This window comes from Pteronotus mesoamericanus, unplaced genomic scaffold (assembly GCF_021234165.1).
Source record: "Pteronotus mesoamericanus isolate MK-2021 breed Mesoamerican mustached bat unplaced genomic scaffold, CSHL_Meso_final scaffold_85, whole genome shotgun sequence".
Classification (NCBI taxonomy): Eukaryota; Metazoa; Chordata; class Mammalia; order Chiroptera; family Mormoopidae; genus Pteronotus; species Pteronotus mesoamericanus.
In genome coordinates, this window is record NW_026555329.1 from 15,698,365 (window position 1) to 15,725,913 (window position 27,549).

Below are 27,549 nucleotides of genomic sequence, written 5' to 3' on the forward strand. Positions count from 1 at the left end.
TAGAGAAGGTGATTTCCATAGTGCAGTTTAAAGTTTACTTTTGCCAAATAACAAATAATTTTCTAGCAACTTAAAACTTAACCAGTTTGTTGAAACAACAAGTCGCCCTAATGAAGTCCTTAATCTGGACCTTTGAACCTTCGATTCATCCTCTTTCTTCACCTATTTCTTTGTCTAAACCAGGACGAGTATACTGGATATAAATAAATTGCCTTTTAAATCAAAGTTGTATATTATCATGACTTTTCTATATTATAGATGGAGGTATTGATGATATAAAAGTTTAGGACAAATGTATACAGGCCCAGAAAAAAAGTCCTGAAAGTTTAGATTTTTAAAAACTGAAAACCTTATTGGAACTTTGCTGTTTTGTTTTTATTTTATTTTTCTTCTAAAGAAAAACTACAGAAAAATAATTAAGTTCATTGAATGTTAGCTAGTTATCCATATTCCAAATGCTCATAAAAATTTAAGATAAACATTTCATGTAGGAGAGCAGGGAAGACAAGTGGAGATTAAAGCATATTTTCATTTCATTTTGAATTCTGCGTAACAAAAGAACAGCTTCAACAGCATAATGAAAATCATGGTCCACCAATCAAATGATCCCCCCAGAACTATTTTTCCTCTCTCAGTTATTCCCCTTTCTGCTAAGAGAACTCAGTTATCACTCTGATAAATAAACCCCAGAATAACAATATTTATCTGTGGAAAACATGTCCCGCAGCTGGAAATAGTGAAGCTCTTATTGGCTGTTGTGCCAGAGAGTCTGTTTTACTTTAGCTTCTAAATCCCACAGCAAATTAATTAATACATTGATGTAAATGCTTGTCTAGTTATATTGGAAAATTTTGAGAGATGGGCATTTAGCAGGATGTTGTGTCTTGATTTGTTGTTGAAGGCTCTCGTTAGTTAAATTGGTTAGAGTTCTCACTTTAAAAACTCTGTGGTTTGGGGTTTCCTCTATTACCTACTATCACTGTTCACATGAAAACATATATATTCCTATGCAGCATGATGGGGAGAATGTGTTAGTGTTCTTCATTTGGCTTCTTTAGTTAATCTTTGAAACTCTTCATATCCTAATCCCCAATTCGTACATTTACAAATAAGATACCTTACGTATTTCTTCTTCGGTTTATTTTGCTGGGATTGTATACAGTAATTACTTTTTAAAAGAAAGTTGAATGCCCATAAACAATGCTATATAGATAAGTCTCTCTCACTTGGTACAGGGAAATTGAGCATTGAGGCCTTCCACTGCTATTGTAATTTTCTCAGTTGACCTATTACAGTAGAATGTCAGCCATAATCTTCAGATACTTTGATTTTTTTAAAGAAAAAAATTATCTTCATCTCAATGCCCCTACTAAATAAAGACTCTATAAAAGAAAAAAACTAGTTATAATTAATTTAGGAGACCTCAATTATCTTCTTATGTTCATTCATTTTTGGCATTCTTGAATAACTGGCCTGACAGTAAACCCAAACTGTGTGCAATGCTCTTTGCCACAACTGTTTTCCAGAATTGAGATTGAAACTCCTAAGTTGTTTCAACCAGGCAACTAATAAGCAATTTAGATAGTTTGTACAAATTTAGAGGTATGAGATGCAAAATCATGAATGTATTGCAACACATTCTTCTTGTCAGAACCATTTAAATCATCATCTTACACAAGTACATATTGAAACTCAACTTTAAGCATTTTATTTTTATGTACATTTCATTTTGTCCAGAAATAAAATATCTAAATACAGACAGACTGTAATGTTGTATATGTATAGCTTTCAACAATACTTGAGCTGAATAAATGCTTTGTACATCAAGTTTCTTTTTTTAATGGAATTCACAGCTACATTGATAAAATGGATTCCTCATATCCTTTTTTTCTTTTTTAACCAATAACAAGCAGAGAGACAAGTACAAGTTAATATTAATAAGCAGCTCAAATAACACTTGGTTAAACTATGTACAATACAAACCATTCATACAAATGAAGACTAGGGTATTGAATTTGTTACAATATGTGTAGTAAAGATAAGACAGACACTTACAACTTACATGGTGTCTGTCAGGCATTTCCCTTCTTACATAATGATCAGAACTTGTTTTGAGCGGCTTCTGTTGGTCTCAACTTTGCAGAAGTCCAAAGGTTGGTGATGAACGCCATAATCCAGTGTCTGCCCACGTGTAAATTCCAAATGTTTGCTCATCTTTACTGAGAACAGGCTCCCTCCATAGAAAAAAGAGCCATCTTTTATCACCTTGAATGTGCCTACCGTATGCTGGAAAAAGTTACTACACTTTGTTGTTGTTCATAAAATAAAGGATACTGAGCTCTAAAGACATATTGTTTCCATGTTAACAAGCATATACTCCTACAGTAGTATTTACCAGCACAGCTACTCCAAGCAGTAGGAATGCATGAGTGGGGACTATTGATTAGCATGTACTCAAGACTTCAAAAGAGATTTCCACAACAGCAAATGTTAGAAACCATTCACTGTCTAGTTAATCCTTTCGCTTGATGATATTTCATCCTGAACCATTGTGAGTCAGACAATGAAAGCCCTCTCGACAGGAATCATGACAGATGCAAGCTGAAATGTGTAAAAGTGTGTGTTCGTGTACATCTATGTGTGAAAGCATGTCTTTGAGTGTGGCTTTAAAATCTGGTGATTTACAACTATACTGAGAGATGGAGCTGACTGGGCAGAGTTACATCTGATTGTTTTCCACTAGCATATTTGCAGCCAGTTGACAAGAGCAGCAGTGTAGACACATTCCAGGCAACAGATGTGACCTTCTTCTTTGAGGTAACGGCCCTGTCATATGACCTATAATTCCTCAGGCTTCAGTCTCAAACTCATGTTCATCCTCATCCAGAGGGGAAGTAAGGTGTGTCGCTGTGGTAGTTGTAGTCAGGGCACACTTTCTGTACTAGTTTATAATCTGTACTATAAAAAGAAATGTAAATACAGATCACCTTGAAGGGCTTGGAGCAGAGCCAGGATACATGACTTTGGGTCTGCTCCTGGTAACAGGTTTTTGAAGGATCATAATTGCAGAGTGTGTTCTTGGTAGCCTTGTCAACCTTTTCATATTCAATGCGACAGTTAAAGGACTTGGAATCTTTGGCATCAATCACGGTTTGTTGTGCCAAGTCGAATTCCACTATTTTTGTCGGGGGCACCAAGCTGACAGATACATTCCCTTGACCAGTGGAATTATGTCTGAAGTAAACACTAAACGTCCCATTGCCATGATCTACAATTTTCCCAGTTATCAACAGGTTCAGCTTCACTGTTTTGATGTTGGAATGAAAATCACCCCATCCAAACATTTTCTTAAACTTGCCCGTCTTAACAATGGGCCTTCGCTTGGCCCTGGGCCGAGGTTCTTGAAGGTCTGTGGAGTTCCTCAGCCAGTCCCAGAGGTCTTGCTCAGAATAAGGTTCTGGGGTGTCATATCGCAGGTCTAAATCTGTATCATTTTCTTTGCCACGAAAAGTCTGTGACAGGAGTCGGCTGATAGACAAGTCTTTGCTGCTTTCTGTCCATATGTGCTTTAGTGTGGATTTGCTGCTTCCTGATTTTAGAAGTTCTGACTTTCCACCATTTGTTAAATTGGCACATGTGACCTGAAAACAGAACAGAAAATGGCATTTACGTTTCTGTATCTGAGAAGAGTCAACACACAGGTCAAAGCCATTTCAAAGAGACTCAATTAAATGATGACACTTCTTCTTAAAGTACCTTCAGCATCTGGCCAATATTTATTAGTATGTAACAAAATACCACTTCTATTTTTACATAATGATGGGAGAGAGGAGGTGTGGGTGGATTAAGAAAACCCCACTGAACATGACTAAAAGACTGTAAAAACATTGACTTTGATGAGTGAAAGGCCAGCTAACATGAATAAAGCAAATGGAAATCAAACTAAAGTAATTATTTCTTAGCACCAAAATCTAAACACTTTTAAAATAAAACTTTATAATTCAGGTATTTTTCTACTTCAAAATTACTGTAAACTTTAAAACTGTATGATTCTCTGAAATACATCAACCAATATCCCATAGACTTTTGTCAGTCCATGCACAACAATATTAGAAAACCAATAGCTTTGCAGAGAGACTCTAGTACACTTTAATTGGTCAAAACAAAAAATGTTTATTATTACCTATTATAAGTAAGGAACATATTGCATAAGACATGATTTTTATCTTAAGAGTTTTAAAATGTGGCCTAGGCAAAGGGGCATAAATGAAAACATCTAATACACAGTACCCTGTAGTAATTCTCAATGTAGAGAAGAAAAAACAAACAAAAACATGTGATCAATATGAGAGAGGTCCCTTTAGGTTGGACCAGGAGGGTCACTTTCAGAAATTGTTCTCCCGGGACTCTTTAGAAAGAATGAGTTCCCCAACTAGCCCAGGGTTTCAGAGAAACTCTGAAATCTAACTGATTCATCAATTGGTCACGTCTGTATTTGCATCATTATGGAAGCATTGTCTTTATAGCAACCCCTATGTAAAGAAATAAATGCATGTCCACAATGGCCTCATTGGCTTAAAGTTAAAGCAGTGACTTCCGATCCTCTCACGGAGGGCTCAAGAACAGGAGGGAATGGAGTCAGGACTCACGGGAACCAAACCAGCCAGTACAGATTAAATCCTTTAAGATGTGGACTGAATCTTCTCAGATAAGGCTGCTGAAGGGCATCCTTCCCTCAGCTGCCCATTAAAAAGCCAAGTTTCACAATAAACCTCTATTGCCAGGCCCCTTCAGAACCATTCTGAATCCTGCCTCAGGCCTGAGCCTCACTACCAGCAGCCTCACTGGACCCTCTAGTCTCCTTCCAAATTAGTCTCACAATGAGAGGTCAGTCCTGGAGAGCATTTTGAATTCAGGTTCACTAGGAATTAGAGCTGCCTTCTAGGGACCTCTTTATAGACTTAGCTGGGAACACCTCTTGTTGGCATACAGCCCTGGCCTGAGACTAGCCTTTTACTCACTCACTCGTGCTAGGAGGACACTGCCCTCACCCCCTGTGAGCGAGAGCATTACCTTCAGAGCCAGTCTCCCTGAGATCTGCGCTTGGCTCTGCCACTTCCAAGTGGCACGCTTTGGTCAAGTGAGAGTAATAATGGTGCCTGCCTCACAGGGTCGCCATGAGGACCAAGTGACCAAAGACATGTAAAACCTTTAGAACATGGCTTGCATGTGGGAATGCTTCAATTAAATTTAGTTATTCTTATAAATCCCAAGCTGATATGTAAAGACAATTAGAGAGAGAAGGGAACCAAATGGTTTATACATGGAGGACTGGCCTGAGAGTAGCTTTGTTCTCGAATACAGAGCCAAGTACTCAGAACCTGCATGGGATGTCCCGCCTGCAGGGAGCCTTGGTAACCTAAGCTAGAACAAAGTCACTTAGGTCTTGTTATCTTGCCTTTTCAAAAATCCCTTAGGATCAGTGAGCTCTTCACTACCAGCTACCAGCTAGCAAATAGCCTCTTCTCTCCCCAGTTCAAACTGAGGCAATGTGAGTGATAAGTCCCACCTGGGAAAAAATACCAACCAAGGCTCATCTCTTCCATTCATGCTGAGCTCAGGAAGTCCTGTAAGTTTAGCCCCACATAAATTCATTGCAGCTGAGAGAAAACGCAGTTTATTGTTGGGTTTATGTCTCATGACTGCATCCTGAAAAACCAACACTAAAAGTTTAGGTAGGCTAATACAAAAAGCTATGTCAACTATTTTGGGCTCCTAGCCTGGGTCCAGTTGCATCTGCTGTGATACCCAAGGCAATAGCAATGCCCTCACAGAAAGATCCGGAGGCTAGTGTGCACAGAAGTTAGTGAAGGAAAGACAAACATGACCAACAGCAAAACAGATCCTAGAGACAGCATGAGGCACAGAAAAAATGGACAGATTACAGTGGGGATGGGGTCACATCTAAGGGAAGCACAGGCCTGCTTCATGCACAGTCACTTTCTGGACTCAACTCTATCACCTAACAAAAGGGAACAAATCCCCTTGTGTATAATCAGAGATGGTTATCAGATGAGCCATTCTTGATCTTGGGGCAAACGCTGGGAATTGAAAGAAGGTTGTCTTTGCCATCAACTCTCTTTTAGTTCTAGATCCTTCCCCTTCACTTCTGCTCAACCTTTGAATTGACCGCTCCTCTTTTCCCCAGCACCAAAACTGTTTCCTGTTTATAGATTCTCTTCATGCCAAAACATCATCCCAGAAATGGGTCACACTCAAGCAGTATGGAACTGATAATAGCAAAATGGTTGCTTCATCTAAAGTCATTTTTTTAACAAGAATTAAATATTAAGTCTTAAAGGATGATGATTGAGAGGGAAACACTCTTTGGAGAAGGGACAATGCACAGAAACATACATTTTCTTAAAGAGAAAAACTTGAAGCTTTCCACCTATCCTCTCTGTCTGATAATAAAGCCAGTCTTCTGTAGGACAATTTTTATTTTAATATCAAAAACATAAGCCTTCATAGTTCCATAGTTAATATAGAATAACCATTACAATTACAAAATAGCAACAACTAAAGTTTTCTACAAATTTAGCAAAAGAGGTGCATTTCAAAATACATTATTTTTCTATAACAGAGTAACTATAATATAAAATGTATAATGAACATTAGTGAGAAGAATAGTACAGATCTTTTGGATTTGGTATTTATTGTGTTTGTGTACATTTTGTTTTGTTTTGTTTCACTGAAATCTAATTGATTTGGTCAAACATCCAAATCTGTACTTGCCTAATTAAATAAGCATTATCCTTAACATAGCCTATATATTTATGTCCTAATCTAAAAGACATTTTAAAAATAAATGCATATCCTATTCTCTCATTTTTATCTGGAATTGCATCGTTTCCCATTCTCTGGGTGGCAAGAAGAGTAAGTGCAGCATGCATTTGGTATCAGCTTGGTACTTGTATCTCAGCATCAGCACACTTGATTAAGGAGAGGGGCTGTAATGAGACACATCCATGGTGCACTGGCTCATGAAGCAGCAATGAAATTGTCCCAAGGAAGGAGGCCAAAGGGAATTAAAGAGCAGTTTACCAGCGGCATGATGAGGGGGAGGGTGGTGAGAGGAAAAAAATGTGGAAGTAGGAGATATGATTTCAAGGAAAAAAGATCCAATATATTTAAAAGGATTATAAGACTATGGCAGGCAGATAATCCTCTGATTTTCAGGTAGAATAGAAATTTAGTTGTAAATTATACTCTTGACAGCTATAATAATTATGAATGTGAGCTCCAGAGTCAGACTGCCTGGATCCCAATCCAGGCTGTGATCTTAACAGCTGCATGATGCTGGCAAGTTGCTCAACTTGTTTGCAGTTCTCTTCTATAAAATAGGAGAAAAATACCCATCCCTTTTCAGAGCTGTTGTGAGAATTAAATAGGATACTCCACTTAAGGAACTAAAACAGACAGTATCTGAATTATGTTGAGTGTTCAACATTAGTATTACTAACTATTGTACTATTATCCTCTGAATCCCACTGGGTAATATTTTATGTAAAGGAATTACTTATAATAGGATTTGAGAGCAAAAGTATTTTTCAAAAAAAAGTTTCCTTTACATAACCCAAACCTAAAGCAAACAATTAAAAAGAAAGCATATATCCTTTTTTTAATTCTCACCCAAGGACATTTCTTTATTGCTTTTAGAGAGGGGGGACAAAGGAAGAGACAGGGAGAGAGAGAAACCTTGATGTGACATAAGCATCCATCCATTGCCTTCTCATACCCATCCCCGCCCGCCCGGGGAACACACCCTGAGCAGGGATGGACTCTGCAACCTTTGTTCAACAGGATGATGCTCCAACAAACTGAGCCACACCAGCCAGGGCTGTCTTCTTATTCTCTCGTCCCTTCACTTTTACTTAGAGTAGGAGAGAGGCAGGGCAATGACTAAAAGAGAATATTAATCACTGATCATGAAAAACCAGGACGGGTACTCAGGAAAGCTGCCAAACCTTTCAGTATAAACAACCCAAATTTATGTTGTTTTATTAATTCAATAACTATATAGCGAGACTCTGCTAATGTTGAGTTAAATAACAGGAATAAAAAGATAAATTTGTATAAAATAGGAATACAAAAATTTGTATAAAATAGGAATACAAAAATACAAAGAGACATGGTCTTTGCTCTCAAGATGTTCACAGTCTAATGGGTAAATCAATTAAGCAAATAACAGTGTGATGTGACCAACACTGTGCACAAGAGTCTAGGGGGTATAGTCAAAGTTAAACAGAGAAGATGTAGCAGAAGAGATGATCCTCAAATCTGGGAGATAAAAGAGCTTTAGAGGTTGAACAGATTAGACAAGAGCAGTTCTTCTAAGAGTAAGGAACAAACCATGCAAAAGAACAGAGTTGAGACAAACATGCCAAGTATAAGACTGAAAAATAGCTCCTTACTTCTGAGCCTTGGGGAGCATTGATATGGAAGAGAAACAGAGAAAGAACTTGCAAGAAGTCAACAGAACTTGAATAAAGTATGCTATAGTCAAATTGTAAATATTCTGCAAAGTCAGTTACACTTACCTTATAGGCAATGGAGAGCCACTAAATTTTATTCTGTTTTGTTTTTTAACAGGTCATCCTAGCTCTGGAAGAATCACTGATTGGACTTTAAAGTGTGCATTGGTAGGAAAAGACTTTGAAGAAAGAATGATAATTAAATAACTAATTGCAATATTTTATTTGAGAAAGTCAATTATCCTTACCCAAGGCATTGACAGAGAAAAAGAGAAAGAAAAAATAGATACATGAGATATTTCAGAGGTAGGATTAACACAACGTGATGATTTATTGGCCAAGCAGGAACATGAAAAAGCTAATGAGTTTGCTAATACTGTAAGGGATACAGAAGTAACAAATTAGCTAGGAAATAAAATTAAATCTCATAGGAACATAGGACACTGAAGTGCCTGCAGGTTGTTCTGCTGAGGCTATTTGTTTATTTATTTGCTGTCTTATTTTTTCAAGATTTAATTTAATTTTTTTAAAATTTTTTAGAGAGAGGGAAAGGAAGGGAGAGAGAGAGAGAGGGAGAGAAACTTCAATGTGTGAGAGAAACATCGATCAATTGCCTCTTGTACACTTGCAACTGGGGACCTGGCCTGCAACCCAGGCCCTGACCAGGAATCCAACTGGCCACCTTTCACTCTGCATGACGATGCCAACCCATTGAGCCACACTCTTCAGGGCTGATGAGGTGTTTAAAAGAACATTTGTTAAATGGGTCCAAAGGTCTGGAAAAATGAGGAGGTGGTAATGTTGATTTTGTAGTATGAGTGGATGGTACTATGTAGATACAGCATGGTGATAGAGAAGGCTGGTGACAATAGAAAAGAAAGGTAAATGCTTTGAGGACAGGCAGAGGAGGAGCCAGGCTAGGTAGAAACAAAAGAGGATTATTGAAGGAAAAGCAAGGGAAGAAAGGGAGAGGAAAGGCAGACATGGGCAAGATTTAAATTCCAAGTAAAAGTCTAATATGAAAAGCACTTAAAAACAAGTGCCTTGACTTTTGAAATCCATCTTATTAAAGCTACTTTGGATAGTGGTAAAGAGATAATGCAAGATGAGAAAGAAGAACAAGCTTAATACACCCAGACGCAATCAGGAATCATCGCCTCTCTCATTCTATCATACTGCTTTATGTCTTAAGAACTTTTGTTTTTGAAGCACATAAATACACACATAAAACAGTAGTAGATTTTTGAGCCTCACTGAAGAAACATAATCATTGTAAAAGAAAACCTGTGCCCAGAACATCCTCTACCATTGATAAACATATTAAAAGAGTTTATTTTCAAAATCCACCTAAAGATCCTTTGAGGCCAGTACATCTGAGTGATAACAACAGTGGGAAGGGTGTTGCAAAAGATGAGCACAAAGAAAAACCAGACAACTTCAGATTAATGCAATTCCAAAAGGGCAAAGTATTGTGAGACTTTTTTTTACAATTAGTAATATTTTTTCTTATTAAAATGAAGTCACCCAATAGACTGTACTTCCTAACTGAATATAATTTTTCAGGTCAAAAGTGGCCAATGCTCATTTGAAAGGAGCTGGCTTACTGATTTAATGATACCATTTCCAAAAATTATATGTGTTGTTCCTCTCATTGTTTTAGAAACACTGAGAATAATAAAGATTCTTAACACGATGAGGTGTATACATCTTAAAATATAGGTTTATTTTGAAATCATTGCTAAATAGGTGTAAAGAGAAAGTCACTTCTGTTAATCATAAACAAAAACAAGGTCCAAAATGAAGGGATTGTGTGCACCTGGGGTAGAACCTCTGTAAAGGACAGGGGAGAAAAGGCTACTTATGTTGGATATTGGGAGTATTCACACTTTGACCTAACTCCTTCATATGTCTTAGGGCCATACTTGCACATTGCTATCTCTAATATTGTTTTAGTATAGGTTTATAATCATAACATCAATACATTGGCTTTTAAACTATTGTTGAAAGACAGCACTTTTGGATGTTAACCACTCCCCAACTTTATTGCAACCTCTATGATTCTCCTGGCCTTATGAGATCTTATACAAAAATTACAATCCTTTACACATACTCTCTCCAATTAGAGGTGTCTCCAGATGTTTGTGTGCCTCTCTTTATAAAAGAGAAATAAGATGCCTTCTAATTTCTACCAACCTGCACATTTTACTGTTGATCTATTACTGTTCAATATAAATAATCTCAAATTGCTTTGAAAATCATGTATTTATTTCATCAACTGTGTGAATACTTGAAGCCAAACAAAAATTTTAAACAACCTGACGCTTAAGTAAAATCTCTCATCAGTGAATAACTAATCAACAAAATGGCCTTGCTCTATGATTACATCATTTTTGCAGTTTTACGATTCACTATATTGAATATATGTTGCATACTATTAACTGCTACTGGTTAAGGGCACACTATATCCAAGACATTGTAATTATCATTTTACATATGGCTCTTATTTTATTTTAAATCATACATGTGTGCTCATGAGCATGCTCTCACACTCACACACATACACACAGACATACATACACATACAAACTTAAAAACTTTAAGGTCAATATTTTTATCTTCAGCTGACATATGTGAATATGAATGTTCAAAAAGAGCTTCTCAAATATCACTGCTGGTAAGTGAAATAAATACTTCTTAACTTATTCCACAGGGGACCTCCTTTATTTTTAGAAATCATTTTAATCATGCTGTTTGACATTCATGCACACTTACCAAAACATTATAGGCTATGAAGTAAAAATTAAAAGCCTGTCTTCATCATCAGCCCCTGCTCCCTTATAAACCCACCTCTCTCTCCCAATGTAAAGCCTGTCAATTCTTTATTCCTAAATATTTTCAGTCCTTTTTTAATATATAAATATTTTACATAAGCAGTGTCATATTTAAAGAATTGCATTTTATGTGTTTCCAATCAACAACATCTCTACTAAATGGGAATATAGCATTGTATAATACAAATGTGTCATGTTCCTATGTTTTGTATACCTTTGTGGTAGGTCCTTAATCATTACATTGTTTCACAGCCAGGTTACCTACAGTTATTTTTTAGCCTGATTCTGTTGATTTTTCTGCTTATTCTTGTTTCATATTCCTCACTCCCTCCTCTCTTGAGCTGGATTTTTATTGGTGTATAGATTCATGTGATTCTTTTAGAAAAAGTTCATAGGGTAGTTGTTCATGCCTAAATATGTCTTTATTGGCCACAAGCTTGTACTGGCCGTGATAGCCAGTCATCCCTTCGTTCACTTTGCTCTGTTTTATATTTCTCTCATGGTCATTTTAGGATTTCCTCTATTTCAGACATTGTAAAACCTTACAAGGTAGGCTACGTATGCCCCTGCTTCCTCGAGCCCCTTTCTTAACTAGTGTAGACAAAAGCACACAGACATATCTGAATATGTTAGGCTCTTTTTCATAAAGCTTCCCCAAGAGGACTAGAAACTCTCTGAGGGATTTTTTTCTATACTATGTTTTTTTGTAACTTGGAAGACCTAGTGTACCTAGCAGAGAGTAAGCACTCAATAAATTACCTGTATGGCTGATAGTCTTAGTATGTCTATTTCAATAGTGTAGGTTCACTGATTCTTTAGTCACAATCAAGATTTGGGGGGAAGGACATGTGGTCAGTCCTCAGAGAGTTCTCTCTTACAAGTTTAGAGATTGCACTTCATTGACAATACCCAGAGTGCCTGTGTTATATACGAGAAGCCAGAGGAAATGGGTTAGTGTTTTAATACATCAAAAGTACATCACCTCTTTCTGCTACAAAGCAGTGCACCAGGAATAGCAGTGCTGCATGAAGAATGGAAAATCAGAAAAGAAACTCCATGCCTCTCCCTTCACCTAGTCAATGCTGGAAAGCTGTATTGCATAGAAACTAAGAGAGGGGGCTTTGTGTTAGAGATCACAGGGCAAAATCCAAAATTTGCTACTCTATCACTAATAATCACTTAAAGCCACATTTTCTCCAATTACAGAGTAGACACGATACTTCACTCATTGAATTTTACATATAGAGTGTGTAAAATAGTATGAGTTCAACAAATGAAATATATTGTGCATCCAGGCTGGTGTGGCTCAGTGGACTGAGTGCTGGGCCTGTGAATCAAAGGGTCGCCAGTTTGATTCCCAGTCAAGGCAAGTGCCTGAGTTGTGGGCTAGGTCCCCAATAGAGGGTTCATGAAAGGCAACCACACATTTATGTTTCTATCCCTTTCTTTCTCCTTCCTTTCCCCTCTCTAAAAACAAATAAATAAAATCTTAAAAACAAACAAAAAAAAGCTCTTGTGTTTAGCTAGGTTATGAAACCCTGAAAAAGAAAAAAACAAAAAAAACAAAAGAAAACAAGGCTTTCAGAATGCACATTGCTCCTCTTCTTCTGTCTTCTGTGTCTTCTGACTGGTGACATTACATCTGCTCAAATGATCCAAACAAACTGAGATGGAAGTTAGTATAACTGAAACAACCCAGTGGCCATGTTTTGCAGTAGGTGGTGGTAGGAGACCATACCGATTATGTTACGATTTAGTATTGGTATAAGTAGGCAATAACTTAGCTTGAACATAACAACTGTGAGAGAAGACATTCTGACCAGCATAGACATTGCATGCCATCCTCAAGAACTAAAAACATAGTATGTTTCTACAAGTTTAAAAAAATCCTCCAATGGTTAAGAATTTTGGGTGTTGACCCCATGAATTATCATGATCCCATGAAGGATGGCTCACTTCTAACATAGAGTTCCAATGGTTGCCTACATTATTATGCTGGAGACTGGTTCTGAGTCATGGGTAATTGAGCTTCTCACAAGTTTGTAGAACCATAATAATTAGCTTTCCCTTGACTCTGTTTCCTATAGGTTCTCTTATAAAAATGTTCTTGTTTTTCTAAACACAGGGGGAAAAATATGCTTTGTAAAGAGCCATGAACTATTGTTTCTGCAACTAAGCAATAGAACTTTTCAGTCTAGGAAAATATTGTCCCCTCCCTCGTGCTCGCTATGTAAACATATAAATATATATATAAATGTTGACATACAGACACATTAATATTGATGAGAAATTAAGAATTACTATTCCACATAGTCCCACTTAATCCATTCTCTCCAAACATAATTACAGATTACCCAGGTTTGCATTACAAATGTTGCTTCTTTTGTTAGTATTTTATATTACTTCCATTTAAAACATAAGGAGTATCTCATATGAGGGCCCTTCGTTATATAGTTATAATAATGAGCAAAATATTTAAAATAACATGAAACACACTTTCTTGGTTGAAAATAAAAAACCACTTGAGCTTATTAATCATGAAGAGATTTGAATATCAGTAAATTTAGATGTTTTTAAGGAAAAGGGAAATGTGGTATATGTAGGAATAGCTGGGTTACATCCAGGATCTATCTTTCTGAATTAGAGGTAAATATCAGGGATTTTTCCACAATAAGGCTTGTTATATAGATGCTAATGGAAGTTTATAGCTTCTTTAAGTCAACCAAAGTGCATACCTTTCTAGAGTGGACCAAATGAGGAATGATTGACTCACTATCCAACTCCATTTTCAGCAGCTTACATGAACATATGTTCTCATACACAGCAATGGTGTATAAGGACATACTGAGTAGTAATAGTAGTATATCTAATCCAATAGGAGCTCAAAATCCTAAAGAAATTACAACTTTGAAATTTTTAGAGACAATATACTTGATATCCTCTGGTTATCCAGAGATTGATCTGGAAATCTTTCAACAGACAACAAAGGAAGAAATTATATAAATGAAGTGATAGAGACAAGTTTGCAAGGGAATATTATCCCTATGCCATTTAGATCCTGAATTGGTTAAAAAAACTCTCCTAGGACCTCTTTCCTATCAAGTGGACACTGCCCAGAGCTTCCCAGGTGCCACAGGGACAACAAGCCAAACAGTCAACCAGAAATAGGAAAGAAGGCAAACATTCTGAAAATCCAGTCCCTCTACTCCTGTCAAAGTCCATGGACCAGGAATCTCCAATATTCTGAGAAGAGACAAAATCTACCACAGTGAATGAACCCCCTCGCCCTTTCACCAAATGTTGCTGAGTCTGGAGTTTGAATTATAACAGTGAGTAGATACATATTTGGGGGGTCACGCCCCAGCCAGAGTAAGATGTGATAAAAGCACATCCAGCCAAGAGCACCAGGCCCCCACATGGCTCTTAAGTACAGCTCAAAGAAGACACAACCAATTTGCCAAGGGGACTTTGAAAGCCATTAGGTCCATAAGACAACAATTCCCTTGAAATTTCTTATACCAACCTGTTCTTACAAACACCCCTCCCACAGGAAGATTGGCACCTATACTTTGGCCTTCTCTTTCTTCCTTGCAGGATTCCTAGCACTGGGTAAACACTCTGTCATCCACAGATCTCTTATCCAGTTACTTCCAGCTTTGGAACTAGATATACCTGCTGTCCACTAGTTGAGGCTAGATTTCATTTTGGTCTTAATGCACCCCTTCCCCCTATTCCTCATTTCTTAAAGCATGGTACGTGGAATCTCACATCAAAGAGCCAGATGCCAAGGAAAATGGATGTTTAGGCAAAAAGATCTCATATACAAGCAAAACATGTCTTCAGGATTTAGGTGCTGTGGCTTTAAGTTCATCAGATATAAAACTGAGTGGTGTGCCTGGAGCTCCAAAAGGAAAAGGACTTTTCTTTTTTTGTTCCCGCAGGAATTAAGTAAAGAGTTTCACTAAATCAAAGAAGGATGTTCACCCAATGATTATACTATAGGAGGAGATGGGTCATGAAGGAGATGAAACAAACAGACCCAGACTGACTGAAGATGCTATCAGGGAAGTGAGTCCCAAGAGAGAGGTTGGGTGAAAATGTGTGTAGTCAGGGCTCTGAGATCCTGTTGGTCTTCAATGGACTTTAAAATGACTTATCACAGTATTAGTAGTCTGTACTGCCGTGAACACTGTGGACAGAAGCTATCACAGGAGAACTGAGAGAGGACAGGTTGTTAGGGTAGAATTTCCTCTCCTGGTTCGCCTGTACACTTGCTTACTTGCCAACTCTGAGACGTTTAATTACCCTTCTCTAAAGAGCTAGGTAATACTCCAGCGGCCACTAGAGGGCACAGGAAGGACATCTGACAGCTGTCTATTTGTGGTTCTGAAGTCAGACAAAATTGTGTCACTAAGGGTCCCAGAGCTCTTTGAAAAAAGATGGACCAGCAACCTTTGTGGTACCTGCTAACTGATAAAGACCCTGGAAGCCACTTCTTTCTCTGGGGTGCAGAGACTGGGAAGAAACTGCTATTGCTCAAGGAACTACTACGGAAGTCATCACCCACTAAAGTAGCTGTCATTGAGGCTTCGATTCCTGATAAAGGAGGTGTTCAGGGATAAGGTGTTTAAATTTATGTATTTACAAAATAGTCTAAGTCAAAGTAACAGATTTCTACATCTCCAGCCTTATCTTGGCTACTCTTTCCTTTGGTATCCAAGTTCAATTCACAGCAGACTTTGTTATATGTGCTCTTTCTTTCAACTTCAGTTCCTTTGCAAGGGCTGCTTCCCCATCCTGGAATCCTTTCTACACAATTCCCATTTGTTTGGTTAATTCCCATTTATTATGTAGCCCAGTTTGAATCTCATTTCCCCCCAGAGATTGTTGGTTCTCTCAAAGTAACCTGTACTACCTGCTCATAAAAGTAATACTATTATCTCTGTCTCTATTTACCATCTACCTATCTATCTATATTATTTCCCCAAAACTGTCATCTTCATGGTGGATCCATCTAGCACAAGGGTCACGATTTTTGTTCACCATGCTTTATAATATGGCGGGTTCTAAGTAGGTAGATGTAGAGTAGGCTCTGCAAATATCGGTTGAATAATAAATGCGTGTTTGAATGGATCATCTACCCCCACATAATGATATCCTTTTGTAGATGAGTTTGTTTCATGTACAGATAAACAGCTCATTTTCTTGCATAGATAAATGTGTTTATATTATAAGCCTTCATGCAGGCTTTGTGCAATTCTGTAAACATGCACAGTGATGCAAGAGAAAAGGTGATATTTTTCTAGGAAAATACAAGTGAGCGACTGCTACAGGCCATTATAACCAGTTAGGAATGTTACATCAAAAATCCACAAGTGAACATGAGTATTTTCATTTAAATAAAAGTAAAATGTGAACAACTACAATAATGCCTAGATGAATATAATTGTACTTTGGAGGTTTGACAAATTTCAGAGATGCTCAATGATATAATGAGTATGGTCTTCCTGGTGACAAAAAAGTTAGTGCCACCCTGTGGATTTTTTTTCTTGAATTTCCAGAAATTTAATTCTAAATCTATAATAAAAGAAAATGCTTACAGGTGTCAAAAACAGAGCTTTCTTCAATAAGAGACTGCCAGACCTTCCAGGGGCATTTTCTCTGCATTATTCAAGTGGACATTTGTATTGACAAATAATAATTGCTTTGTAACACGCAGTTAGGCCTACGTTACCCATTTCTTTGCATAAATGCCCATTTGCTTGGAAAATGCAGTGGGGTTTTATAAATGTAAAGCAATACAACCAGTTTTATGGATGTGTTTGCGAAGGCTAGGAATTGAGCTGTAAAAGTGTCTGTTAACAGCACAAATATAACTGTTATTAAAAATATGAGTCTTAAAGGCATTTTTGGCGTTACTCTCGTGTGATCGAGTGTAGATAAATACAATATGGCTGTGACATTTCTGCTTTGTGGCTGTATAGTGAAAGCCCATGACTGCTGTGAGTTAGAATCATAAAATGTCTGAGGCCAAAAGGGACCTTGGAAATTATTGTATACTTTAGGAAGCTGAGTCCCATAGAGCTGGCGTAATTCACCTAAAGTTCCTGAGATGGCTAGGGGCAGAGTTCAAACTGCAGTGAAGGTTTTCTGGCGTCCTCTTGTGTTCCAAAGTTTCCTTTTATCGACAGCTGGTACTTTATATATAGCTCAGATGTCACCACAGCTCTGGAAATTAGGGTGTCAACTTCAAAATAACAAACTGGTTAAACTCTTTGCTAAATAGTCTTTTAATTCTGTGGTAGAAAGGGATGTAGAAATTTGTCATCACTTGCCAATGCTACAGCAGAGGCATTAACTGCATCAAGTTACAGCTTAGGGTCCCGTGCATCGACTGGGTCCCCCCAACTGTATGCAGACCTGCTGAAACTTTAGTCTAAACAATAACTGCTCTGAAGGACCAGATAATCAAAATGATGAAAACACTGCCACAGGTTTTCAGGTAAGCAAATTATAACATGGGGGAAATATTCTTCAGCCTCTGAAAGAGAAAGAGCTTTGTATTTGTTTCTAAAAGACTTGTTCTTATTTTCAGGAGACTTATTTAAAAAAAAAAAGAAGCAAAGTTGAAACAAAAGTCTGTCAGATTATCTCTTCTATAAATCCATCAGCAAGTACTTGTTAAGTAATTAGGTTTTTTAATTTTTCAAAAATTGCCTCAGGGAAGTCATTTTTACTCACTTCACATCATCTTCATGTCCATTCGATCCAGAAAACTTAACAACAGTACTTCTTACTCTTTCCGGCATAAAGGTCCCAGTATTTTGAAGCCACCCTCCTGCTACGAACCTGGGAAAACAGTGATTCTCAGCAGAGAGCGCAACGGGAAAGCCAGAGCAAAGTGAGCTGTAACAGATGCTAAGAATCATGTTGGTATCGCCATTGAGGGTGTTGGGATGTGTGCAGCATTAAGTAGTGTATTCCAAGGGTATCACTGATTTGCTTCTCGTCAAAATATTTATGTCACAGTTTGCCATAATGTTAAAGGAAGGTGTGAGATTTATATTTTTCTTGACGTGATGGTTAGTTATAAACAGTCAAGAAACGCATTTCTAAGTGAAATGATCTTTTGCTAAGGAATCTTGGTTCTTCAGACAGACTGCAAGGATGATCCATGTTAATTTGAATTTGCCCACAGAATAGTATTTCTGTTTCTATATTTTTGTTATTTTAAGTTTTGATATAACTTCTATCTCACAGAATGTTACAAGGAACATACATATACTCTTTATTCAGATTCACCAATTAATTCCGTTTAATCATATGTTGCTTTATTGCACTTTCTCTTATTTATGCATGTATGTATGTATATGGGTATATAGACATTTTTCATTTTCCAAGGAAGTTAGGTATATCATGCCCACTTACCCTTAAAGAGGTTTTGGCACTGTTCCTAAGAAAAATTACATTCTCTTATATAACCATAATATAGCTTTTAAAATTAGGAATTTTAATCTTGATACATACTATAATGTAATCTAGAGTCAACATCAAGTGTCATCTACTATTCCAATAATACTTTTTATACTTACTAATTTTTCTCACCCAGGATTTAATCCTGTGTCATGCATGGCATTAAGTTGTCATGGCCCTTTAGCAGCCTTTCTTTCTGTTTCTTGTCCTTTACATTGTTGTAAAATGTAAAGATTATAGAATAGTTAATTTGTATGATGTTCCTCAGTTTGGGTCTGTCTGATGTGCACTTCAAATAATTTTATAAGAAAGGTCAGGCAGGGGTGTCCAACCTGCTGCCCATGGGCCACATGCGGCCCAGGATGACTATGAATGTGACCCAACACAAAATCATAAATTTACTTAAAACATTATAGATTTTGTGTGTGTGTATTTAGTATATTTGTATATTAGTGTGTGGCCCAAGACAACTCTTCTTCTTCCTGTGTGGCCCAGTGGCGCCAAAAGTTTGGACACCGATGGCAGAGGTTTTGATGGACAAAGATGATTGAGAGGAAAGAGTGTCCCTTGATTTGAGAGTGAAGAAATCAATGCTCTGAGTAGTTTTTGAAAGAAAAAATGTTATTGTACTGTGCTAAGTTGTAGGCTTGTAAGTCAGACTATTTACTGTAATTTCATAGGTAATTAATTTGCATTATATATCATTGTTTTAATATTTTTAATAATGAACTCATTAACTTTTGTCATTTTGTGGCCTCTCTCATTTCACATTTTGTTTAAATGAAGCTAATGGGTTTTTTTTTAGAAAAAACATATTTCCTGGATTAACTAAATGTGTCCACATGAGGTTAGCAAATTTGTGTTTTAATCAGAAAGACTTTTAAAATAATATAGTGTTTATTATTTTCCTATATATTAAAATGTTATGTGAGTGGATTGATCTCCAACAATGTTCCTGGGATGTAGGTACCAATAACTCAAAAATAGAGTAGAGGAAAATAAGGCCCACTGACAGACTTCTTTAGAACACACATTCAGGAAGCAGCATTCAGGTTCTGACTTCAAATCCCAGGATTGTTTTGCTATTACCAAGAGAAAGGTGGTTGTACATGTCTGTCTGTCTAACAAGAGCATGTGTGGTCGTACAGTCTCTTAATAGCCGTGAGCCAATTGACCTTGACCGAGTAGAGGTATCATCATGTTTCAACTCTGGATGTAGAACTTCAAGTTCAAATGTAACTTGAATCATCACCCCACAAAAAGGGCTGATTAGTAGATCATACTGTTCATTATATACCAGGTGCTCAGGTATACAGGCACTCAACTGTATATCCAGCAGGTGCTTCATGGACAAATGACAATTTTAAAGCCATAATCTCTTAAACCTAAACTTATATCTCATTAAATATTAGAGATAGTAATACCCTTACCACAGCATTGCTTTGAGAATTAGAGACAATGTATGTGAATGTTTGTTCTCCGTAAATAGTAGATATTAAAAATACATGCTTTAATATGTTTTTTTTTGACTCATTAAGAGGGCTACATTGATTCACACAGTTAACTTTGTATGAAGGAATTTAATTTCCATAGTTTAAATTCATGTAGAAAAAATTGTATGTTTTACGTATATTGGCATAGTGGTAAGAGCGTGGATTCTGGAGCAAGGCCACAGGCTCACGTCCCAGCTCTCAAGGCAGATGCCCTTGGCCGTGGGAATTGCCTAAATGGTGACTTTCCAAGTCATTCTGGCAACCAGAGAACTATTAACTTTTCAAAATGGCAGTATCCCAAACATAATATGATTTTCACTAATACTCTTAGTTTTGGAATATAAAATTGTTACTTTACAAAGAAACCTGATTTACACCATAGATTTTTGCATTTGTTTTTAGAAAATGAAACAGGGGAAATGTCCCCAAGAGTTGTACTATCCAAGCCATGACATTTTTGGTCTATTCATTACAGAGGATCCCATTAGAGTTCCATAGAAACCCCTAGTTTCTATTATGTCAACGCCACCTTTGCTGGCCTTGAGCCATCATCAGCTCTCGAACACTGAACCATGAAGCAGTATCTCTGTAAGTAGGCCAAATAGGCCATGACCTGACAGGCTATAAAGTGGTCATTATCTCCTATTAAATCTGAAATCTGTGCTTTGCATATTTTAAAACAACTATCCAGTTGTGCTGTAGAGGTATAGCTGCCAAATGAATAATTAGATTTTTAGGAGACTATAAAGAGGACCAAAATGCTTTCTATTGTGCCAAAAACAAAGTCAATTCCAATTTTATTTTCCCTCCTCCCCAGTTTTTATCCTCACTCTCTGGCAGTCAGACCAAAAATATTTCAATAACCAATAAATAGGCTTCTGTTGAACAATTAGCTGCAGTCTGGGTTGATGTTATGTGGATGCCAGAGCACTCTGGGCTGTGCGCTGTGATCCGTTTCCTCGTAGCTGGGTAGAACACTGTGGATGCTCGGCACCTAATATTTGTTTTGTTTGCTTGATGTGATTACAAAGAGAGTTTTATAAAATGGAGAATGACTGAATGAGCCACTTAAATGTCAAAGCTCAGAAGAGATTTGCTTTTATGATTTAAAATTTAAGTGTTTTCTTTTCCCCCTACTTCCTGGAGATGTCTAAGTAACTCATTTCATACAACGTTAATGGTAGAGATGCAAGTGTCTTTAGAAAGATTTGGAATGGGATTGAAATATAACTATATAAAATATCCTATTAACTCTTGCCCCCTGTTTTACATTTTGAAGAAGATTTTTAACTAAACTCTTGAAGTTCAGTACCTATGATGTCATTAAACATTTTTCACTTCAGTGGGTTGTGACTCTGGAAAATTTGCAACTACTCTCTTCAGCAGGGGATTATACTTTCAGGGAATAAATTAAATTGGGTTAAAATGTCTAACAGAGTTTTCAGATGAGTGCTTTATTCAAGTAGCACAGAAACATGTTAACTTTGAAATGAAACTCTAGTAAAGTAAATAACTTTTGTCAAGAACCTATTGCTCAGGTGCTACACTACTCTAAGCCTACTTTATTAATATTGGTTTGCAATCTTCAGTACAGGTACAGAAAGGAATTTTAAATGCAATTAAAGCTGAGCTAGAAGGCCACACAAGTACATTTTAATCAAAAGCTGAGTTCGAGCCTACTTTACATATAATATGTGCAAAGGAAGATCTTTTTCACATTAAGTATGACTGCATAAATACTGTTTTGAGAGAAGCACATGCATTTCAAGGAGCAGTGCAAAGAAAGAACAGTGCCACATCATAGGGAAGGTTAAAAGCACCCAAAGAAATATTGTGCCAGGAATATATTAACAGTTATGACTTTTTAAAATCCTGAATCATAAAGCCAAAATGACTGTGTATATTTGTGCATATGTGTGTGTACACATAATCAATGTGATTTTTGTGTATATATACACACATACACGTATATATACGTACAACCCCATTTTTTTAATTTATGGTTTAATATTTATTACAGAAATCTAGAATTTATTACTCCTAAAGTATTTTAAAACTAGACAAATGTAAAAAACAAAATGTCATTATTCTATCTTATTCACAAGGGATAACACAAAAGAAAGCAAGAAGTTAGGAAATTAGCACGCTCAGAGGCATGCTTAACTCAAGAGAATGGATGCATCATCTACAAAGTCATCATTTTATGCTCCTTTGGGAACCTATGAAGGGAAGAAAATTAGAAGAAGAAAGATGAAGGAATCAGGCAAGCTGGGTAAGAGAAGATATGGATACATTTCCAATCACATTCAACCAACTACTTTGGCTTGTTAAATGGTAAATAACTGTATACGCAAAGGATGGGTGCTGGTCCTGGAGCCTTCCTGCTGTGCTTATCACATTTTTAAATGCTGGGCCCTAAGTAGGTAAGGAAATTATCCCAGGGGAAGGGCCAGGGGCCTGATAAACCAGAGTCCCCAAGCGTAGCAGCGGGGCTGAGGCAGGGTGCGGGGAAACCTCCAATGGCTCAGGGCAGTGGCTCTTAGCCAACTAGAACATACGCATTTAAATATTTTCACACTGGTGCATACTAGCCAAATATCCACCCTGTTCTTCTTCATCAGTTACCATTCACTGTTCAGCAGCCTAGAAACACAAACATATCTCAATAATACCCATTTAATTCCAAAAGCCAAGGAATTCAGAATTACTAAAAGGCAATGGAAAACACAGAAACCTACTTTTCACACTTTTAACAAACCTTTAATATCTTTAATATTTACTCTTCTGTAGGGTACAGGTAGAATTCCTTTGAGTTATTGTTGATATGATAAATTGTACCAAAATCTACTGTACTTAATTATAGATTGTAAAGCCAATATTTTATTAAATGGACATTTGCATGAGATTATGAAACAATGTTGGTGCCTTTCCCCCCACTGATCCATTAATCCTAATCCTAGAGTTCAAGATTTAGAGAATTTATATAAGCTAAATTCCTTCTCTAGTACTTTTTACAAAGAAGTATAGATTGAAGTTATATTCTGGGCTGCCTTGAAGGGGAAATGACACAGCTGGGCTTCCTGATGTTTGGGGTGTGTGACATTAAAACGAGGCAGCTGAAGTTTACATGGCGCTCATATTGCTTTACTACTGTAGAAAGTTTCAAAGAGATTTTGAGGGTTTATTTTTTACCACCTAGAGATGCCGATCCTTCTCCCTGACTGCTCTCCCTCTTTGTGACCTTCACAACGTGAACCCCTGCCAGCGCTCAGCCCCACAGGACACCCTCATCTCAATATGTATTGTCCGGCACAGTATCTGTGGCCAGCATTACATTTTCCAACCAGGACTTCAAGTCCTAGCAATGCTGCTAATCTGGGGACACATCTTCCTTCATCTCTCACCTCACGTGACTGTTCATGTTTGCTGCCTCACACCTGCCGTCTATTGTGTTCAGTTTATGAATCCGCCATTTTCATGATCTAAAATGCTCTTCAGCCCTGGCTGGCGTGGCTCAGTGGATAGAATGCCAGCCTGCGAACCAAAGGGTCGCTGGTTCAGTTCCCAAACAGGGCACATGCCTGGGTTGCAGGCCAAATCCCTAGTAGGGGGAGCGCAAGAGGCAACCACACATTGATGTTTCCCTCTCTTCTTCCCTTCCCCTCTATCTAGACATAAATAAATAAAACCTTTTAAAAAAAAGTTCTAAAGACACTTATCTAATGTGTTAACTTTTTTTCTAAAACTCCAGTTGTCTTCAAATCATGACTCTATGTAACCTTTCCAAATCACCACTTTATTTGGAGTTAAACAGTAACTTTGGCCTTTTTTTTTTTTGCTTTTGTATAACTAACTTTTACAGCCTGAAAGGAGACCTGGCTCCAAAGTTAGAGAGAGACAAGTTCAAATTCTGACCCTGCCATGGTGTGATCATGAGAAAGATGACCAACCTCTCTGGGCTTCAGATTCCTCCTCTGCAAAATTAGAGATGCTAATAATATAATCCATAGGGCTGATACAAGAAGTAAATGAGATAATGTTTGTGAACTGTCTGTTACTGAGTAATTATTCGATTCAGAGCTGTCACTACTTTAGGGGTCTTCTTAGGTTTTAGTTAAATGTTTAATTTGTGCTTTTCCTCTTTTCCTCATTCTATTGCAGTCTTACCAACAGCAAACCAGTCACCTCATTTTTGTATCTTCCCACGTCACAGATGGAAGAATTCTTCATTTAGTGGACACTCTGCAACATTGACTGACTTTTCAAAGGAATGTGAACTGCTCATTTGTCTGAGCAGTTGATTTACTTTGCCATTTCAGAGTGCCCGGAAAATGTAGCAATATGAAATCTGGTGAGATTACAATAGTTGCTGACACAAAGATTTATTATCTAGATGAGATATTTAATAGACATTTAATTCAAGCAAACAGCCTTGGAAAAATGTTCGATGTTTTACTTAAAAAAGAAGAGAGAGAATTAATCCTGAAATTGGGCATACTTAATTGTGTTTACTATCAATCTAAACATAGAATCCAGTACCTTGAATCCAGTACCTAAGAGGCAATACCAATACTATGGCCACATTAACAAACATCCAATAAATCAAAACCTACCTCTCATCTTTCTTTTGACAAGGGACAACCTTGAACTTTCAGAAAAACAAACTAACAAAAGAAAAAAATATGATCAAGTAGAATCTCTGGTTGTGAAGCCAGAAAAATAAATTGGCAGATAACATCAACACAATTGTCTCACAACTGGATGGCATTCACACCAGTATCCCTGCCCCCAGCCCCTCTCTTGTAAGTCCATCTTCTATAGGGTAACCCTATTATTCTTCCAAAAATGGGCTTTCAACCTGCCAATTGTTTATGTGAAACAGTCCACGGTTTTCCTAATCTCTGCACGATATTTCTCAGCCTGGCATTCAAGTTCCTCAAGGAACAGGATTATTTACCTAATCCTGCTCTCTAATATCATTAAAACATGTCCTCAGTTCTTCCCAGTTCATTCTCAGCTCTTTCTTGGAATCAAGTCTTTGTTTGTTCCGCAACAATCTGCATCCCCCACCATGTGCCTGCCCCCAAACATGCCCCCCCCACACACCCCCTACTCACACTCATGCCCTCACAGCATACCCACTTTTTCCTACAAATCATGTGTATTTCTCAGGCCCAGCAACAGCCTTGCCTCCCAGCAAAAATCCTGCCACACCAGGCTGACCTCTCTTTCCTGGAACCCATGTAGGCTTCTCTAACACCACTTATTCTGATGCTGCTTGCAGTGTGTCTAGACCACATTTAGTTGGTATGTCCTATTTTCCCAACCAGATTATGAGTTTCTAAAGGAAAAAATTGCTACCTTCATTTCAACTTCCCTGCCTGTCTTGGTGATAGGCTCATAAAAAGGATACACTAAATCCTTTGGTGAAAAATCATACTATTTTGCACTACAAGTAAATATGCCTCACCCATGGCTGTACTAGCCACAATATAATTGATTGATTTCAGAGTAAAAACTGAAAAAAGGCAAAGAAAACCGCATATACAAACATCTGGAAGGATATTGGAATCAATAAATAGATATGTCAATACAGTTTTTGTTTTCAGACCTAGGAGTCCTGAATATCTAGGTCACGCAGATGCAGCCATTATTTGGAAATAATTTAGTCTTCAGTTTTCCTTTTTACTAGGAACGCTCCTGGGATATGACTTGAAAGTTATTTTGCTTTATCTAAATTTAAAACTGCTGAATATTGAGGTACAGCAGAAGGGTATGGGAAATAAAATTCATTTTCCATAGAATACAGTATCCTTGCTTTATCACAAAATCACGTTTGACATGCTCCACTCAATAACCACGTAGGTAAACCAGAAAAGATTTATGTTGGCAGTTGATTACATTTGGCCTTCAATGCCATTTGATTAACAGGTTTCCCCTTGAGCCTGTTTTACTGAAAAAGAACTCAAGGTTTAATTCCCCCAATCGTAGGGAAATGTACCTTTTTAAAAAGTAAAATGTGAATTTCAGAAGAAAGAGAATGAATCTCACACATTAGTTAACCACTCCCCCACCCCCACCTTACAAGGAGTCTTGATTAAAACATAAAAATCCACCACAAGATTTCCAGATAGGCATGGAGGCCCATTTGCTCTAGCTGCCTGGAGACTTTTTAATAGCGAGCACTTTGAGTTTTTAATGAAAATCAGATTGAACAGTGTGGTATCAGGAAGCTGCCCAACGTAACGGTTTGCCAGAATTAGCCACTCAAGTTGCAGCCCCCCTCCTCTTCCAATCAAGAGCTCAAACATCCCCATGAAGACTCAGAATTGTTCTTCAAACCAATGCTCATTCTTAGGAAGAAGACTTTAAAAATATCAATACAGCCACTGCCTAATTATTCAATTCTGTTCATAGGGCAAAGGAGATTCTCTCCTGGCCCCTGCAGTGATTAATGTATGCCCTGAAGCATAAGATTTGATTACCCCTCTCTTAGCACGTAAAATGCGTGAGCCTTATTACTGATTATAAAATTATGCAGCCACCATAGTTGGTTCAATGGCCTCCTGAGGCAATAAGTTCAACTATTTGGCTGCCTGCTGCTAAAGACATATAGCCTGACATTAGCTCAGAATTTACCTGCTACTTGTTTTATCAGTTCATGCTTCATGTAAATGATTTCTAAATTCCCAGAAAATTATTGTACCCGGTTAAAAAAAAAAAGATAGAAAAACAATTTGTCCGGAAAGGACTTAAACCCTGATATTCATGAGTGTTCCCTTGAAATGGGATGTTTTGATTGAAGTGAATGTTCTGAATGTTTAGTCAGAAATCTTTTGGGTTTTCCCACTCTTGTTTAAAATCTTTATAAACCACATTAGTCCATGTTTCTGGCCCAGTAAGTACAGTGTAGTGTCCTGAGTATAATTAATGCTTCTCTGATAACTGCAACCCCAGAGTGCCTCAAGGTCTTCATACTAAACCTTAATTACGACATTCAGAAGGGAAGGTGGCAAAGAGGGAAAGGTCTAGGTGTGCAATGCTCAAATCATGTTACAAATCCTGGAAATATTTAGGCTGTTTATGTTGGTTTTATTTATTTAGTTTCATCTCATTTCACAAAAATTGAAAACATCCAATACACCACAAAACAGCTTTTTTTTTAATTGAAAGTATTGGGTAAAACGAAAATGTGGATGACATACCAATGAAGAAGTA

The 27,549-nt window shown here is 37.4% G+C and overlaps 1 protein-coding gene across 1 annotated transcript in view; it reads right to left on the reverse strand.

Moving 5' to 3' along the window:
* Positions 1–1,819: 1,819 nt before the first annotated feature.
* NXPH1 (neurexophilin 1) overlaps positions 1,820–27,549 on the reverse strand; it is a 283,230-nt gene continuing 257,500 nt past the window's right edge. The window contains exon 3 of the mRNA XM_054563996.1: positions 1,820–3,641. Within this exon, the coding sequence (XP_054419971.1) occupies positions 2,880–3,641 (762 nt within the window). The 3' untranslated portion in view covers positions 1,820–2,879. The remainder of the gene's footprint in view (positions 3,642–27,549) is intronic.